The 18,653-nt window shown below is 45.3% G+C and overlaps 2 protein-coding genes across 6 annotated transcripts in view; one reads left to right on the top strand and one right to left on the bottom strand.

The window, feature by feature from the left end:
• Window positions 1–356, bottom strand: part of KPNA1 (karyopherin subunit alpha 1) — a 49,711-nt gene extending 49,355 nt beyond the window's left edge. Inside the window, exon 1 of one of the 2 annotated variants that reach the window (XM_085069247.1) lies at window positions 223–356. The gene's annotated coding sequence lies outside the window, so the exon portion shown is untranslated. Of the gene's footprint in view, window positions 1–118; window positions 141–222 lie in introns of those variants that run through there. The other variant, XM_085069264.1, reaches the window with a different exon arrangement.
• FBXO40 (F-box protein 40) lies at window positions 83–18,544 on the top strand. 4 transcript variants are annotated; one of them, XM_085069157.1, is made up of 4 exons: window positions 83–193; window positions 4,169–4,254; window positions 10,264–12,159; window positions 14,264–18,544. In XM_085069157.1, the coding sequence occupies exons 2-4, from the start codon at window positions 4,231–4,233 to the stop codon at window positions 14,459–14,461; spliced, it is 2,118 nt and encodes a 705-aa protein (XP_084925283.1). In that variant the 5' UTR covers window positions 83–193; window positions 4,169–4,230; the 3' UTR covers window positions 14,462–18,544. The 4 variants fall into 4 exon arrangements, with proteins under 4 accessions (XP_084925283.1, XP_084925273.1, XP_084925289.1 ...); XM_085069147.1 differs by lacking the exon at window positions 83–193 and adding an exon at window positions 841–1,201; XM_085069163.1 differs by lacking the exon at window positions 83–193 and adding an exon at window positions 3,551–3,690.
• The last annotated feature ends 109 nt before the right edge of the window (window positions 18,545–18,653 follow it).

Genomic DNA, 18,653 nt, shown 5'->3' with positions numbered 1-18,653 from the left:
CCTGTTGCGCGCGCGCGCAGGCCGGGCTTTCGTGAGGAGGCTCCCGCCGCGCGCGGACCCCCGGCCCGGGCCGCCCCCCTCCCCTCAGCGACCCGAGCCGCCGGCAGCCGATCCCCACCCGCTCCCTCCTCCCGCGGGGACGCGGCCCCGCGCACCGCCCGGCCGCCGTCAGCTCCGCTCCGCCGAGACCGAGGTAACGGGGCTCCCCCCCGGCTCCCGTACCTGCAGCCGGCCCGGCGCGGCCCCGCGCTGTCTCCTCTCGGGCCCGAGGCGCGCGAGCGCCGCTCCCTCCCTGCCTCCCTCCTTCCCTCCCTGCCTGCCCGGCGCTGGCTGGCGGCGGCACTGCGCACGCGCGCGGCGCGCCGCGGCGCCCTCTGGGAGGGAGAGCCCTTCCGGCGAGACCGGCCGGCGGCGGCGGCGCCCTCCTCCGGACGGCGCGGCCCCGGGGGAAAGACTACGGCTCCCGGCAAGCAGCGCGCGCAGCCGCGCGGGCGCGGGCGTTCCTCTCCCCCCGCGGGGCATGGCGGGAGTTGTAGTGCGACAGGCGGAGGCGCCGCGCCCGGGCGGGTCTGGGGCGCGGGGAGGAGGTGCCGCGTCCTTCCCCGCCTGAGGGGCGACGGCGGCCGGCTGGGCGGGTCCTGTGCCGGGACACGGAGGCGGTGGCGGCGATGGCGCAGCAGCCGCTAATGTCACGGCGGTGTTAGGCCGCAACACGCCGCCCGCCAGCGCCGCCGCCAGGGAGCTTCGTGCAGGGAGGCGGTGAAAGGGGCAGGGATGCTCCTGGGGCTGCTACGGCCCCGGATAGCGCAGCTGCTGATACTTCCACTTTAATTAATGCAGGTCCCGTAGCGGCGGCCCCGGTGTCACCGCAGACCGCGTCACTGCGGGTGCGGCGAACAGCGGAGCCATCTCGGTGTGCCACGGGCGGTCCTGCGGCAGCCACAGACACAGCGGCGGCCGCTGGCCAGAGAGTCAGCGCCGAAAGCCGCCGCCGCTGCGGGTCAGGCACGGCGTGCGGTGCGACTCACACATACATTAGATTGTGTGCCACAAGCGGGCCCGCACACCCCCAGGGGAGCACAGGGTGATGATGGCAGGAGGGGGAGCCCAAGCAGCGCCTGCCAGGCTGCTTCCAGGCCCATCCCAGGAGCCATCAGCCCGCTAAAGGCCCATTTCGAGGGGCACAGAGACACAACGGCAGGTGGGAACCCAAATTAAGGACTCAGAGAAAGGGAAACACTGCCCAGCACCCTCCCAGGGGAGCCTCAGCCCCAGAGCACCTTTAGGATGGGGGATGTCACTGAGTTCAGGAGTCTGGAACACAGGACAGGATGCAGGAGAAGAGCATTTGCTGGCTCGCACAGGATTCATTAGGGAGTGTTTAGGGCAGGAATCAGGGGGTGAGCTAGGTGACACAGAGAAACAAATTTAGCATACAGGAATAAAAAGGGCCAGTCACATATAACTGGTTTGTCCATGCCCTGCACCTGATCAGTGCAGCCTGTCCTGTCTTCTCATTAAACTTTCACACCTTGCCCTGAGTGAGGAACTTATGGCCACACGACCACAGGGAGTTGGCTACTGGGGGGCTGCAGAGGTTTGGATTGAGGGGCAGCTACTGGGCAGTGCCTGAGCCCAGCTCCTGGAAGGAGATACACTGTGCAAGTGTGTGAATAGTTCTGTGAATACACATATATACAGAGATCCTTGCTCACTAGTGCACCTCCATCCTGCTCAGCTGGAGCAGGGAGTGGGATGAGGCTGCCAGGGCTGTGTGTGAGTGCTCTCTGTGGCTGGATGTGTAATCTGTGCCCATGTGTATTTGCTTAATTGGTGTATGTGTGAATTAGTGCATGTGCCTATTGGGAATAAAAACTCAGCCTGGCTATTGCTTGGACGTGGGCATGGAGCGGCAGCAGCCTCACCTCTCTAAGGCTACCAGATCACAGTTAATTTTCCCATATCAATTGAGACATATATTTGTGTACATATATCCATTGGTATATTTCATAGGGCTTCATATAGAAGGATGGCATTTCTACCATAGAATTAAGACAGGTTAAAGCAGACAGGCAACAGCTTTCTTCCAAAGTGTTTGCACCAAAAAATAAATAACAGTTCCACTTTTCTTTCATGGATTTCACATTTCTTGCACCCTACCTAAGCACATCTGTGATGCAGCAGGAGGTCTGGTTACAGTATTGGTTGGGATTCCTTGAATCAAATTAGCACAGATATGAGTGGCAGCAGAGATCTTCAAGTTCTTCTGGTTTTGATAAAAGTCTGGTTGCAGGTGCAGTTGAGCTAATGCAATGCAGGTATACAAGGATGAATTCCTGTTTCCTGTCTCTCCGCTCTTCTGCTCCCTTCTCCCCACCAAGTACATATTTTGAGGCATGGTGGACTGTGTTCATTCTGCTTGTCTTGTGACAACATGCCCTTAAAAGCCACCACAGATGACGCCTTTTTGGATCACAGTCATCACCTGCAGGCAAGGATTTGTAAAACTTGGGGCCTTGTGTTAAGGGAGGCTGTGAGGCAGCATACCAGAGAGAGGGAAGAAGATCCAGGCTGTCTGGGTCTGTGTAGTCGTGGAGCAAGGCGTGGAAACAGCAAAAAGCACCACCAGAGTTCAAAGTGTCTGAAAGCACAGAGATCTGAGCCCAGGATGACATCAGGTTCTGGCAAAATTAAGACAGGAGGTAGCTTCATTTCTGTCAACTTCTGAAGCCCTGAGTATTTTTGTAATCTGGGTTAATACAGCTGGAGGGAGTTTACTCCTAAACCACAATTTTGAGATGAATTTTTCTTCATACAAAAGCAAGGCACACCCCCAGCATGTTTTTAAACACCGCCTCAAAAGATGACCACAACACTGAAGGCTGGCAAGTGACTCTGAGCTGGGGGGTGAAGGGTGGAAGTGGACAGAGTAAACAGATCAGTCATCACACTATGATTGGGTTAAATTCCAGTGTAGGCATATTACCCCTGGCTCTTTTTTTCCCCAGTGCAATGAGATGCCAGAAAATGGTATCACGATAGTACAGCCCTTTCTAAAAAAGGCCACGGAGCCAGACTGCTGACCATATTTAGCGCTACTAAATTGCGATTGGCACCAGCAAGCCTTGGTTGTCACCCACTGACATTTTGTTCAGCCCTAGAAATGAAAACAGTTGCCTGTACTGTTTCAAGCCGTGAGAATCACTGGGGACTCACAGATAGGGAAAGAGAAAGATAAGACAAAGTAACAAGTTCTTGAGGACTTAGAATCTCAAAGCCACCAAGCCACCACAGCCAGAAGGGTTGTTCTATGTTTCTGAGGTGGTGAGAGGTGGCCACGTATGCAGCAGGGTCACAAGGGATGTCTGCAGCCAGATGGGGTGAGCACTCCCCTGGGAGAAGCAGCACCTGCCCCATCTGCACCCCTGAACCTCACTGGCATGGACTACCTGTCCTTATCACCATCAGGATGAAATGCTCACCGTGGAACTCACCATTAAATGCTTTAATGGGTCCATGCCTGCAATAAAACATGACTGCTCTCCTTTGCTTCCCCAGGTTTGGCTGAGGAAGGGTGACACTGGGAGCTGTACCCTCAGGCTTGCTCTTTGTGGCTGGTGGGACCTTCTCACTGTGCAGTGGAGGGACTGAAGCTGGGAAGTCTCCTGAGGGTCCCCAGGAGAAGGACAGGTAGATCTGCCCAGCTGCTCAAGTCTGGACCATTCTCACTCTATGTCCATCCCGCCTGGACAGATCAGAAACCCACCATTGCTGTCTGTGCCAGCTGCTGCATCTGGTGACAATGAAAACTGGGTGACAATTCCAACAGCAGAAACCACAAACTGGTGTGGTCACCAAGGGGCATTAAGTTGTGAAGGGCAAACCTCCATCAGAGAGCACAGCAGGGAGCTGATAGAGGGCTGGAGGATGGTTTTCATCTCTTCTTCTCATGCAGGGGGCACAGAGCATTATTGTTCTGCCTCTTCTCTTGTGTGTGAAGTATCGCTCCAGGAGTGACAGTGTTAACAAATACAGTGGAAGAGACAGCTCTGTAAGCTGAGCTACGCGGTCACATGCACAGGTTTTATTTTTAACATCCCAAAACTTCTTGATGTTTCTGCCTGGGCTTGCTTTGTGTCCTTATGTTCTTCTCTTTCTTTGCTTGCAGTCCTCCCTCACCCACCTCACTTCAGCCCAGCTGAGCACAGCCAGGAGAGAAGTGTTTGGTACATGCACAGAGACTCTATGATCAAGGTAAGGTTTTCTAAATAGAGTTGGAGTCTTTTTTTGACAAACCTTATGCAATGTGATGGTTACTGTAGCAAACTATGAAAATCAAGACATCTTCAAAACAGCCTTAGTAATTAAGATGAAATAGAATAATCATGAGATGTCTTAAATGACACCCTAAAACAGGCAGCTGGTAACTGTGAACACTTTTGTGACATACTACTCTAAAAAAAAAAAAAACCTCCATAATATATTCAGTGAAATAGCCATAGTTTGCAGCACTGTATCCAGGATTTTTAAAAACTAAGATACTGATTGTGAGATGGGAGCTTCAGCAGCAGGTCAGATGATAAATCAAAAATTCAATTTCTGTAATTTTCAAGGAATGAAGAGAAGACAAGGAGCTACAGGAAAGGTCAGATGAGAGGCAAGAGCAATCTTGTAACAAAGGTGCTTAGACTTAAAATCTAATGAGTTTTGTAGACTGAGACTGCAAACTTTATGTTGGCAATCTAGACTGAATGAGTAATGAAGTAAGAATTACAAGAGTTACAGATACTACTGTACCATTTAATCTTGTGCCTGCTTAGCAATTTTTGTTCATGAATCTCCTTTGTTTTTATTTTATTACTTAGATCTTAACCAATAGCTCTGAGATTCTCTACACTGGGTACCTTTCAGAAAAGCATGTTAATGAGATTGTTACCAGGGCATAAAATAGAACCTGAGCCCAAAGAGAAAAGATGGTTTGGACCATTCTCCCTTTTCATTTTTTTCCTCAAAGTGCAGCAAAACTAGACCTATTATTTTAAAGCACTTGCCAAACTCAAAGAAAGACCAAACCCATTTCCTAGTTACCAATGCAAAGTGAGAATTTGCTTGGATATGTCTCTACCAAGGACAGCACAGGGACCCCTGACATGTCTGAGGAGTAGCAGAGCAGCTCTGTGTCACAGCCTCCTGTCCTGCCTGTCCCCCACATGACTCCACAACATGCCCAGGACAAGATGCTGATGCTGGGCTACCTTGCACAATGCCACCAGCCCAGAGGACTATTTCAGTACCTGGAATTTTTGGGTGGGTTTGTCTCAGGTGAGCTATGGCTACATTGCAGCAGGTAGGGAGGAGCAAGAAACATTGCTGATCCAGGTCTTTTAGTGGGGAGTGCAGTGTGGGGTTCCCACCAGCAGTGCCCTGTGTCACCTGTGCCTCACTATTCTGAAGTCTCCCTGCTCCTCCTGTAACAGCTCTAGTGCATTTCACCAGTCTGAAAACTCACAAGCAAGTTTTGGTGCCACTTTACTGCCTGTGTGCAGCACAGATTTTCCAGGAGAGTGGGAGGCCTGATGGTGCAACAGCTTCTCTTGATCTCCACAGTCCTGCATGTCAGGGGTAGGGAGCTGAGGAGAAGCTGATGTGCTGCTGTGAGAACCTGAGCAACAGGCATGATCTGGAAGAAAAATAAGGAGCATGGATTGAATTCTTTGCCCAACTGATGCACTATACTGTTATTTTACTCCATTCCTGACTTTTTTTTTCAGTATAAAGCAAATCCAACCTGTTCAGTAACTCTGAAGTAGTGATTATTGCCATGAAACATCACAGCCACAGACAGATCATCCCCAGGTAGAACATACAAGCAGTGGCTCCCTCATTGTCACAGCTTCATCCTCCTATCATTTGGCTTATCCAACAAGTCCAAGTTATTTCACAGAAGACCTTATCCCTCCTCCCATCTCATGCTAAGGATTTGAAGTTCACCAGGATTGCCCTGGAATCAAAGTGCCCCTATAAAATACATATTAACTTGTTCAAGGTCACCTCAGAAGTGCTCATGCTCATGCTCACTGGAATGTTATGAGTGTTAATGATGAAGTTTTCATCTACACCTTTTATTCTTATCCTTTCCAGCTACCCTGAGCTGTACCATACTCAGCCTACCTCATTTAAAGCTTGGCTGGCAACTTGCATGTGAAAGATCAGTCTAAATGGCAACTGCAGAGCAGGAGTGCCATTAAGGAGAGTGACCCACTGTGCCTGGTGCCAAGGGGGTCACTCAAGCTGTAGCTGTCCCTGCTGTGGGTGTTGAGGTGTGGAGGTTGACTTATTTAGAGGTCACCATGATTCCAGGTGGTAGCATTCTTGGATTTGTTTTTTATTTTGTATCTAAGGACAAGACTTAACAAAAACTTGGGTTCCTGAGATGCATGTATAAATGCAATACAGTATGGTTTCCAATGCCATAGTGGTTTTGTCCTCAGCTCTAAGAAATAAAAATACCTGTTTTGCAAAAGGAGACCCAAGCCTGATTTCTTGACAAGGTGTTAAGCAAGCAGTGATTGAGGAAGAGCAGTGCATGAAAGGAAAAGAAAAATCACTTATTTAAAAAGACTTAATTGGTGTCCTAGAAAATGTGATTCTACAGCTGGCTCTGACAGGGTTTTTATGCAGCAAGCATACAACTGCAAGTGAACCATCAGAACCTGAGCATCTCCATGCTTGACATGTATATTTACTTATTTGTATAAAATACTATATTTAATTATATATTTTTTCATCTTTCTAAACCTTAATTCTACACCTGGCAAATAGAAGCAATAGTATTTTTCAATGTCAAGTGCACGTCTAGCACTGCAAAGATAAATTCATTATTGTGAACATGATCAGATCTAAGATAGTAAATACACTGAAATGAAAATTCTTATGCTGTAAGAAAATTATTAACTGCATTCCCCTCAAGATTTCAGTATGATAAATAAACAGTATATACTAGATAACGAGGATTAAAAGAAATAGAGAAGATTTCCTATTTGCCCTATACACTTAACTAAAAGTATTCACATTCCTTCTGTTGTAACATTATAAATAACTTTAACATTCTTGGCTCCAGTATTTAGATGTGAACTTTCATGAGAATTTTTTAGGAGCTTGTTATCACGATGTAAAATTTAGAAAGATTGTTTTATGTTCATTTGCAGTCTCATCTCAGAGGCACTCTTTAGGGTCATTATCTGGGGTTTCTGGTGGCCCTTCTTGATGTTTCTTCAAAATGGGAGGCATCCCTTAGTTCTGTGCAAAGAGCTGAGGTATCATGTATGACCTTAGTATGTCAAATGATCAGTCACACAGTCACATATAGCACATGCCAAATGAGAAAACACTTACTTTGGCTCATTGACTGCAACTGAATTAAATATATATCTCCTGAAAATAAACGTTAATTGGTTTGTAAACTGTAAGTTATTATCCCTGAACAGGTCCACTTCAGACACAGACATAGCTGCAGTTAAAATAGCAGCTGTATATTTTTAAACCTTACTTGATTTGCTGTCATGGTGGTCTAAAAATAAGGATTTACCAAAGTGGACAGACTGTGGACTCTAATGTGCATTCTTTCTTTACACAGTAGCTTGAACATGATTGAAATACTCATTTCTGGTTTGATTTTTTTGTTTGTTTCCTAACCCAGATCTTAAGAAATTTTGCGAATTGCAGGGATTCAAGAAGTGCACATGTTTAGAGAAATGTTTTGTCACCTGCCATATCTGTGTGTCACCTGCCTCTGGATGTTATGCACCAAACCTACAGAGGCAAAAATTTGTGAACTTTCTGCTGAGTATTTTGAAATTCTGTAGTTTGTGGACTTGCAATAATACCACCAACTAAACCCCAGAGCTAACTAGATCATCAATTAAAATACAGAGCTCCTGATTACTGGCATGTCAGAATAGAAGACGCATTCAAACCCTGATAAATATCAGAAAGAAAGTCTCTGTCCCTTCAGATTTGACAATGAGAAGAGAGGCATAGATATCTTTTGTCTAAAAAGAACAGCATATACAAGTTAGAGATGAGGTAAACTCAACTAAAAAATGCCTGAATAATGAGGAATACTGATTCTGCATCTGAATGCCGTAATATGGTCACTTTTCATAAACAAAGCATGTATTTTTTTCCTCTACACATGATTTGGATGGGGTTTATTTCAGCATACAGTAATGTGAAAGCAGGCTCCTCTCCAGAAACTTTGCCATCGGTCTTTTCTGTGTTTTGCAGAACAATAAGGCCTATGCCTCTGATTTAGGTTTTTTTTATCAATTATTTCTCCCCAAGAGTTACTTTTGCAGTGGAAAGTATTGTTCACACAGTTGTGTCTTTATTGCAGTGTAATGTACCCAGCCTTCCTCTGACCTTATGCGAGTCATGGCTGGGACTATTTTTAGAGATTATATTTGCAGCAAAATGCTACAAGAATGAGAGCAGCAAGGATGCCGCCAGTGTGAAATAAATCTATCTGTATCTTCTGCTTCTCTGAGCTGCATAAAAGTAGATATAACTAAACAGCCTAAAGCAGGACAGGTGCCATCCCAAACCACAGGTATTTAAGGGCTCAGTGTGGCTGAGGCCACCCTGGTGTCACCTCTGTGCAGAAGCCAGTGCTTCCCAAGGCAAGGCAGGGACATTATATTGGGGAGTCACAAAGTATTATTTTCTGCATTGTTGTCTTGAGCTCTTTCCCTGTGAAGGTAAAGGTACCTGAGCCTAATACTTGAGAGTGTAAGTTTGTCTCTGAGTAAAGGGACCACCAAGGGTGTGTTCCTTTACTCTTCAGAGCCAAGAGGGAATGGGATTGGTTCCTTAGGAGGTGTAAGCAGATATTGATCAGCACTGGAAGTTGCAAAAGATGGAACAAAGTTGTGCTGACCAACTTATCAAATTCAAATGATCTGACCAACTGATCAAATTCAAATGCCAGTGTGTGGTTTCTAGTGCAGGGACCCAAAAGCATTGCCTTTCCCAGTTTTCCATTCTCCAGTGTTCATGACTTCCACTGCCAGGGTGTGAAGGTATGAAGGACAGAAAATTAAGATAGTACCTTCAAGAAAGGGAGAGGAAGCTCTTCACATAGCATCTCTTCCCCTGGAGCCTGAGCCCACTTCCTCTGCAGCACAGCTCTCTGCAGGGCTAGGTCACTTAAGCCTGGGGTTGCAAAAGAAAACACATTTCGGTAAACACTAAAGTGTTTTCTTTAGGAAGAAGTAGGAAGTATTTTTCCTTTTTCTTAGGAAAAATAAAACAGAGTCTAAATTATTTTACTACCAATATCTGTCTTTACTCAGAGCCAAATTAGTCTGTTTGGCCTATGGTAGTTCCTACTGCATGAAATGTGTGGTGGGAAGATTTGTCAAAAATCTTTTTCCTATTTTCACATAAAAAAGAAAAGCACCCTGTGTCCTGTTTGGGAATAAAACTCGAGTTCCTCCTCATTAGCTTTTTTCCTCCCACAAAAATTCACAGTGATTCCAGAACCAAGCTGGTATACAGTTCCTACAGGAAGGAGCAGGAAGTCAAAAGTTGGGAGTTGGAGTTTGCTACTTGCAGCAAGTCTTCTTTGTGCCAAGTTACTGATACCATTCGAAGGTATCCAGGGAAGTCTCTCCATGTAGTGAGTGAGCAGCCTCTAGTTCTGTAATCCAACAACTGGAGTGTACAGGTAAATCAGGAAAGCAGGGTAAAGAAGGCCAAGGAAATTAGCCCTTACCAAGGCTGTTTTGTACTCTGGGAGTTGGGGTCCTGAAGATAATCCTCACTCTTGACCTTACTGGTGTAGAACAAAGGGATGTTCATTTGTGCAACATTCATGTCTTTGTGGGGAGATGAGAAGATGCCTAGGCCAAATCTAGAGAGGAAAAAGGAATACAATTTTTCCTACCCAGTGCTGAGGAAGTGGGATGCTCCTTCACTGTGCTCCCGCTGATTTCAACAGCCTGGTGAAAAACTGGGACAAAAAACAGCTCATACCTTAACAAGTAAGGACCTTATCTATATCTGTGCTGCTACCAGGCCTGTATTGTGGGGATCAGAGGTGATATGTCACTGTATGGAGCTGGCAGTCACATTCTCACAGCCTTTTTCTCTCTAGAAGTGCATATGAGCATCTCGTGTAGAAATCAAGCATGGGCAGGGAGGGTCTGTGGCCAACCTTGCTCCTTCAGGCAATAACTCTTGTCTTCTTGTTTTTGCCACACACAGCACCGGGCCCAGAAAGCTCCCCCTGGGCAACACAGGCACTGTGAGCGATGTTTCAGCAGGCACTGCCGCGCCCCCATTGAGATCTCTGTGTCCTGCATGGTGATCAGCTGCCCCCTGCATTGCGGGGCCACCTTCCACATGTGCAAGGAGGAGGAGCACAAATTACTCTGCCCCTTGGAGCAAGTATCCTGCCTCAACTCAGCCTATGGCTGCCCTTTCTCCATGGCCCGCTTCAAGCTGGGGAAGCACCTCCAGGTCTGTCCAGCCAGTGTTGTCTGCTGCTCGATGGAGTGGAATCGCTGGCCAAATGTGGATTCAGACACAACTCTGCACAAGAATATTATGAAAGAGGCCTTGAATGAAGAATGTCTAGACACAGCTTTGGCACTCAGAGACCAGAAGATACTTTTCAGGACTTTGAAAGTAGCTGAACTATTTCCAGAGTGGAGGAAAAAGGATGAACTGGAAGAACTAATGGATGAAGCCGTGGGTGGTGAAGCGGGTGCTGTGGGAGGAGCTGCTGGTGGTTCCCAAGAGGGCAATGACCAATTGGCTGAGCTCAGCCAACGTGAGCGGGAAGATTTGGCAAAGGACAAAGAGGGAATGGATCTGGGAAGTTACAAAACCTGGGAGAACATTTTCAGCAAAGAGCTTCTGGCTTGCCAGGTAACGGGCTCAGCAGCCAGCACAGGACAAAAGGCGGAGCAGACTTCCAAGAAAACAGCATCAGCCCCTCATGCTACCAGCTCCACAGAGAAGGCAAAGGAAGGAGCTGGTGCAGAAGAGGGAAAGGGCCAAAAGTCTGAACAAGTAACACCAAGTAGAGAACTGAATGGACTGGCTCCCTGGCAAGAAGGAGTTCTGGAGAGGCTGAAGAAGGAAGTTGGTGTAGCTGATTACAACATGTATCTGGTACACCACGGGGGAATGCTCATCCGCTTTGGCCAGATGGCCGCTTGCACTCCTAGAGAAAAAGACTTTGTGTATGGGAACTTGGAAGCCCAGGAGGTGAAGACTGTCTACACCTTCAAAGTGCCAGTTAGTTACTGTGGCAAAAGAGCACGACTAGGAGATGCACTGGGCCACAAGATGCCAACTTCAGACAAGTCAGTGGATACCTCAGAACTGGGAATAAACCTAGAAGAACTACCTAAGACAAACATAGTTGAAGCCACACTGCTGTGTGCTCTGGAAAAAGAGCTGAAAGGCCATGAGATCTCTGAAGCAAGAGGTATCGATGGACTCTTTGTGGATTTTGCAACACAGACATACAGCTTTTCTTTGGAGCCCTTCTCCTCCAGCGCAGTTCTAGCAGATATTCTGGATGAAAACAGCCCACCAGAACTGCACATGGAGCTCTACACTGAATGTGTAACCAGAAGACACAACAAAAGCAGTTCAGCTTTCACGTTCACTTGCAATCATTTCTTTAGGAGGGATGAGCTCCCATTCCACTTCAAGAACGTGCATGCTGATATCCAGTCATGCCTGGATGGATGGTTCCAGCATCGCTGCCCACTGGCCTACTTGGGATGTCCTTTTGTTCAAAATCAGTTCCGCCCTGAGGGACTTAAGGCCAAGGTTATTTACAGCAAGCCTCTCAAGACATTTGCTATTAAGCCAGAGGTGGACACCCTTCTTGCTGAACCAGGAAAGTGCAATTACACAGTGGATAGTCGAGGGAGAACTAAGGACTTGCTGAGCAGCCTCCCAGTGGAAGTGCTCAAGTACATTGCGGGATTCCTGGACAGCTTCAGTTTATCTCAGCTATCACAAGTATCAGTGCTCATGAGAGACATCTGTGCCACTCTTCTTCAAGAGAGGGGAATGGTCCTGCTGGTCTGGGAGAAGAAAAGATATTCCCATGGTGGTACTACCTGGAAAGCTCGCAAAAAGGCAAGTGACTGTGACACCAGGTAAAAGAGTCATGAGTTCTCTTCAGATAAAACACAAGAGTGGCAAGAAAATCTGCATATGAGCATGCAGATGTGGGGAAGGTTCATGAGGTTGTGAATTTGCATGTGGGTTTGTTGGCAGGGTCCAGAGCTGCCAACAGTACAGTATATCTAGCAAAAATATGAAGGTGTAACTAGACATCTTCTGACTAGCTGAAACTCCCCACCCAAGCTCATCTTGGGTGACCCATTTGCCTGTGCACCATTTGTAGGCACAATAATAATTCCTGATATTTGAGCATTCATGGATTTTTGAAGAACTTGAAATTCATATTTTTTTGGTTTTGTTCTTAACAAGCCAACCTAGGATATGTCAAAATGCTTTAGAATGCCAAAAAGGTAAAGATCAAGGAAACATGGCTATGAAAGGAGTTCAGGCATTCACTTCAAACTCCAAGGGCTTTCATAATTAGTTTTCATAGGATTGCCATGAGTAAGGGAGCAGCTTGGAGATAGAAAACTGCCCTCTGCAAAGCTGGTCTCCCATTGTGCTGGAAAATTACCACATTAATGGCTGTTTAGGTTTAGAAAGAAATATGTAGACACATCTAAGTAGTAGCTGAACATTAGTTATTACAGGGTTTTTTTTTAGCTGAGAGCCTTGCAGCTGCTCTAACATCAAATCATAGAGTCATAGAATCATTCAAGTTGGAAAAGACTTTTAAGACCATCAAGTCCAACTGTTAATCTAACACTGACAGCTCTACTGTTGGAAGAGTAGCATGAGACTTCAGCCTAACCAAGCAGGCAAGACAGAGATCTAGGAACAAAGAATTTAGAGATCCAGGAAAGACTCCCAGACATTATCTAAGGACCTGGCTTTCAAGCAGAGCTGTGGAGACTTCTACCTGTTGATTCCTATCAAACAGAAGCCTATCAATTAATGACTTCTTATTTAGATAAAGCACTGTCTATTAAGAAAAAACATGAAACGTGGTGAATTCAAAATCTGTGTAACAAAGTTTGGTGGCCACAAACTGAATTAGCCCAATCCACACCAGGAATTAACTACTGAAATAATTTACTGGTGGATATGGCTTCTGTCAGTAAAAGAAAGACCTTCCAGCTGCCCAATCATAGAACAATTAACTTCAGTTATTGTAGCTCAATTTCAAACCAGCAACATTGCATTTAAGGACTATCCAACCCTTTTCATGTTGAATCTCTGTACTGGCCACACAGGGATCTTGTTTCCAATGCACAGACCCTGCTTGAAAATATTGTTTGTAATTATTCTGAATTTCTTTACTACTGTGTGTAATAGCTATATTACTTAGGACTTGGACAGGGTCAGGCAATCTTAAGTATGACACACCCATATATAGTTCTTCTTCCCAAAGGAGAAACAATTTTTAGGGAGAAGAAATCTACTATGACTAAAATTGATTTGATTTAATAGTATACAGCAAATATTAAAGTAACTTCATTACAAGTATATCACTGCATGCTAGTGTATCATTAAATGGTGCATGGTATCACTGCAAACAGAATCAGAAAAGTTTAATTGCACATTTCTATTTTCTACGAGATTGTATGTCATCTAGGAATAACTTTATCCTTAGATTTCCCAGACTTTTCTGGAGTGGGGTGACTAACAGCAGTGTTGTAATGTTAATTGCTTTGTAGTTGCCAATAGATGCTTTGAAAGGTCTTTATGAAGTCATGTTTCTTTGAGATACATATCACACAGGCATGCTGTGCTCACTTTGCTTTATAAATATCTTGGACCACACTGCACATGTGATGGAATTTTCTGTAGAGGTGCAGTGGTCAGGTATGCTGAATTTCCTCATGCCCTCCTCTGGAATGACACCAAGCTGCAGGATACTTCCTCATTAAAAATGAAAGGTGATAATGAAAGCAAAACCAGCAAGTACAAGGTACATAACAATACAGACCCTTTTTTTCACGTGTTATGCCAGGCATGCAAATCAGATGTTCATTAGCCTGTCCAGAGTGAATAATACCCACCCACTGTAAATATAGACAGGTATTAATAAATCTTCATTTTCTTTCCCCAATTCCTTTCCCCTCTCTTGCATTAGATCTGGCAGTTCAGCAGCCTGTTCTCCAGAGTTCACAACTGGCAGCGCAACAATGTCCCAAGCATGTCAGAACACTTGAGGAGTTGTCCCTTCTACCAGGTGGAGCACAGGACGGACCCCGTGCTGCTGACGGGAATGTGCGAGTCGCGGGAGCAGACTCGAAAGACTTTGGTCTCTACTTTCAAGCACAGAGTCTGAGCAACTTGCTTCCCCTCTGCTTCCCCCCTTCAGGGCTCTTGGGATGAAGATTTGGAAATTCAGGTGTAAAGATTGTTGCTTCCAACTCTCCTCTGGACGTACAAAATTGGCTTTTCCCCAGCTGCGTTTGAAACATCTGCATTTTTTTTTCCTGCGTTGATTTCTTAAAACTTCATTCACTGCTTACTAACATCACATGCTTTCTGTTTCTGTTCCTGGTTTAAAACAGCATCTTGAAGAAAGCAATAAGGATCTTGTTTGATAACAGCATTCTCACATCCTTGAAGGTAGGCTGCTGCTCCTGTACCATGTGCCCAAGAGAAGCAACAGCAGTTACTGTATTTAGCTCAACTAAGTCTGAGACACTTTCATATTGGATGGAAAGCCAAGTTCTTGGAGCATAAGCAGATGCCCTCGTGCCTGGCAGACCGAGGGACTGCTAACCTCCTCTGAGACATGAGCAAAAGAAAAGGACACCCCAAAATTAAGTGAATTAATTAGAACTCCAGTGACAACTCAGGAATTCACTGCACAGCCCCAGACCATCATTTAGGACCCTGGCTCAGGCAAGTACACCTAGCTGAGTGCAAGCCTAAAGCTGAGCTCATGGGAACATTCAAACCAAACCAAAGCAAACAAACTTGCTCTTTGTTAGAAGCGTCCAAATAGTAAACAATTTTAGAGACTCAATTCACTTTTCGTATTTAAAGGTAGTAACTTTCTGTGTTTTATCTGAAAATTCATTAAAGCCATTAAAGAATATTTGAGGTAATTTTTAGAATGCTGTACCAACTCAGTTTTGTAGTTGTAAATTGCAAATTCTAATTGTAAGCAACTGAAAACAGGATGTCAAAGGAATACTGTTCTTTTCTGTAAAAGAAAAGTCATTCAGCAACTCATTCAGTAACAGTATGGATAGTGTTTACTTCAGTTAAATGAGCTGGAGCATAAGTATCTTTTATTTTTTTACAGAGCAGAAAACTGATTAACATTTGGTTTATTTTTGGATAAATATACTAACTTAAACCAGAACGGGCTTGTTGAGGCAACAGATGAAAGAAAACAGGCATGTTACCAACAGTGTCTGTCTCATTACACTTTTGAACCCATTTCAGTGGTGCTGGTCAGAAATGCCATGGATGTGGTGGTGGGTGGGATTCCTGTGAAATGGCCATGAATTTATTTGGCAGCTTAGGACAGCTTCCAGCCACTGCACAGCCACAGGGCACTGACTCACCCCCTTTCTTTTTTAAGCTTATAGCCAGAAGTGTGAGCTCAGGACATGATGTCTGGCTTTCATCTCACTGTCTCAGGCAGGAGAATCTTGCTGGGAGCTGGGATATTTGCTGGCCTGGACCGTTGGTCTCCTCACCTGGGCTGGCCGGGTGAAAACTGGCTCAGGCAGATGGATACATGCCAAACTTGCCATCCTCTATCCCAGTCCAGATCTGGGATGAGGTGGCCATGCAAGAAGGAGTCTTCTCTTGGCCAGAGAGGTTGCTGATAAACCTGAGCTGGGTGCTTGGTAATCAAGGGCATGAATTTCATGGTGACCAAAACCACCCTGAGTGCAGCTCTGCCTTGTCTACACTTGAAGCTTAAGTGGTCCCTGTGAGATTTTTAACCATATGAGGATGTTTTTCTTCTCCAGACACAACCCTCAGGAGCATGTTGTCTGAGCTGTGGGGACAGTGGAATGGTCTCAGGAACAGGAGGAGCAGAACTTTCATATATATTTAAATGCTACTCTGTTTTCTGCCCCCAGAGATCCTTTCTGAGAAGTCTAATAATGCTTTAGCATGAAAATACACGTCTCTGCACAGGTTTCCTGCAGAAAACACAAGTAGCATCCCAGTTTTATGAAAAGGAAACTGAAGGAAATGAACACAGGGAACCTAATCTGGGCCAGGGGCAGTTAGAACCAGATGCTCTGATCCTTCATCCTGAGGCTTAAACCACTACACAAAACCAAACTGGCCATTCTTTAAAGTTGCTTACAAAAACTCTCCTGTCCTCAAAACATACCATATGAGTTGTCCAATATGATCACCTTGTTTTACCCAGCAAAGTTGACAGATGTGAAAATACCCAGCCAGAATTCCTAGACTTTCTAGATCTCTAGGAATTCCTGAGACTTAGAATTCCTAAGTTTCTACATGAGGGCCTCACTCTTCATGTATCATGTGCCTGATTTTGAAAGATGCTGAGCACCCAACTGTATTTGGATATGCAAATGCATATCCAAAAATTGGGTACCAGTATCTATCCTGGGTACTTGAAAATGGAGTTACATAAAATTATGGATAATTTAGGGAGGAAAAAAAGTGCTTAAATAATAAGGTTTCAGAGTAAGTCAGTGTTCAAGGCTGGCATGAGACCATGAAATATTTCAACCTGTGAACAATCTCTCACATAATCAGCCACTTAGCTGCTGTAGGTGGCTGTGGCTGCCCTGAAATTGTGGCTTATGTTAGGTGTGAATTTGGCTCATTTTACCTTTAGTGCCAGTGTCACCAGCACCACTGCAATTCTGTTCCTGGCTTCCTTCTATCAGTTCCAGAGGATTTTGTTCTCATCCCTGCTCCTGGAGATGGCATGACTTCAGTTCCAGCCTTATTACGATAGATCTTGCTTCTTCCCTGTGCAGGAGGTGCCTGAGTAGCACTAGAGCAGATAGTAATCCTGGAAATATGATGGTTGAGGGTGCAGATTGGAGTCAAGAATGTTGCAACCTCTACCCCTCGGTATCAGCCAGGGTGTACACAGAATGTCCAGGAGACTGGATTATTTTCCTTCTGGTATTCCTACTGGGCACGCTGGAGAGACACGGAGTGTTCATTTATAGAGAGGCGTATTTGCTCCTGTGAATATATAGGTGTATTTCTGTAAACTGTAAATTTGGTTAAGTAACCTTCAGCACATCCAGTCAAAGCTGCAAATCCACAGTCATCTTCAGGTCAGTCCAGTTCACCTGGCCCAGGAAGAGGTAAAGCTGTACAAGGAAAGGGAGATCACCCTTCCATCTCTGAATTCCATACCCACCTGGCCAATGTCAGCAGGTACTCACTTCATCTCACCCTTACCAGGAGTGGAGAGCTGTGGGCTCGTGTCAGAGGCTGTTTTATTAATCTAAGGGTCATGCCAAGCTAGCACAGTGTTGGTGGTCCTTCCCATTAGCAGAGTCAGCAGAACATTTAGGAGCTGGAAGGAAATTAATTTTTCTGCCTTGTGTATCTTGGTGAGCACAATGCTGGCTTATCTAAAAAGTGAGAGGCTTCCGTGTGGATTCAGCAAGTCCTTAGCTCCTGGCTTAAGTTTGTAATTTGGCCAATAAAACTTTGGCTAAATTTCAGCTTGAGGAATTTGACTAGAAGAAACTGAGCATTTGATGTTTTTCAAAATAGGTGTATGGTTATGGCAGAGTCTGAACTGGAAAAGAGGATCCAATTCCAGCAGAGCATTGAGGTTGCTCTCAGTCCAGCCCCCACACTCTCAATCTTCATGACTTTGATTTTGTTTGTGCTGTCCACAAGTCCTATGCAGGGCAAGAGCAATACTCCACACACTCCAAGCTGACATGCTTTGCAGTGTTTCCTCTCACTAGAAAAGTGGAAGTGAAATGAAGGCATCGTGGAAATCAGAAAGGTCAAAGCAGAGTGAAAATACTCATGACAAGAGAAGACAGGAAACAGAAAAGGTAATTGGTTTGGATAATTGTAAGTGTTGTGAAGAGAGGCAAGAGGAGATAGCTAAAAGGGCACAGGAATGACAGCAATCAAAACATGCTGCCAAAACCAGAGGTTTTGGATAAAGGCATTTCCTTTAGAAAGGCTCTGGAAATTCCCAATTGGTGCTATACAGTAACATGGGGCAGATAATTTTTAAGGGGTGAAAGGGCAAGTGACCTACTGACATGTATCCTAAGTCTGGGCTGAAGGAATGAATTTTGTTATGGACTTCCAACTCCCAAAATTGACTGGGCCCAGATAAGGTGAAGTCTATCTAAACAGTGCCTGTTATTTTGTAAAACTCTGTAACTCCTTGTTGCTTTCTTAAGAATAAAATTATTATGGTTTTAAAAAATCCATCAAAATTCAGGTCTTAGCTTGTTTTCTTAGTTTCATCACATTAATATATGTTTTTCTTCAAATCAGGTGTGGCAGTTCCTGTACCCTCATATTAATTACATTCT

The sequence above is a fragment of the Lichenostomus cassidix genome, chromosome 1 (genome assembly GCF_008360975.1).
Source record: "Lichenostomus cassidix isolate B80296 chromosome 1, HeHo_3.0, whole genome shotgun sequence".
NCBI lineage: Eukaryota > Metazoa > Chordata > Aves > Passeriformes > Meliphagidae > Lichenostomus > Lichenostomus cassidix.
The sequence above is the reverse complement of the archived record's forward strand: the minus strand, read 5'-3'. Positions and strand labels throughout refer to the sequence as shown.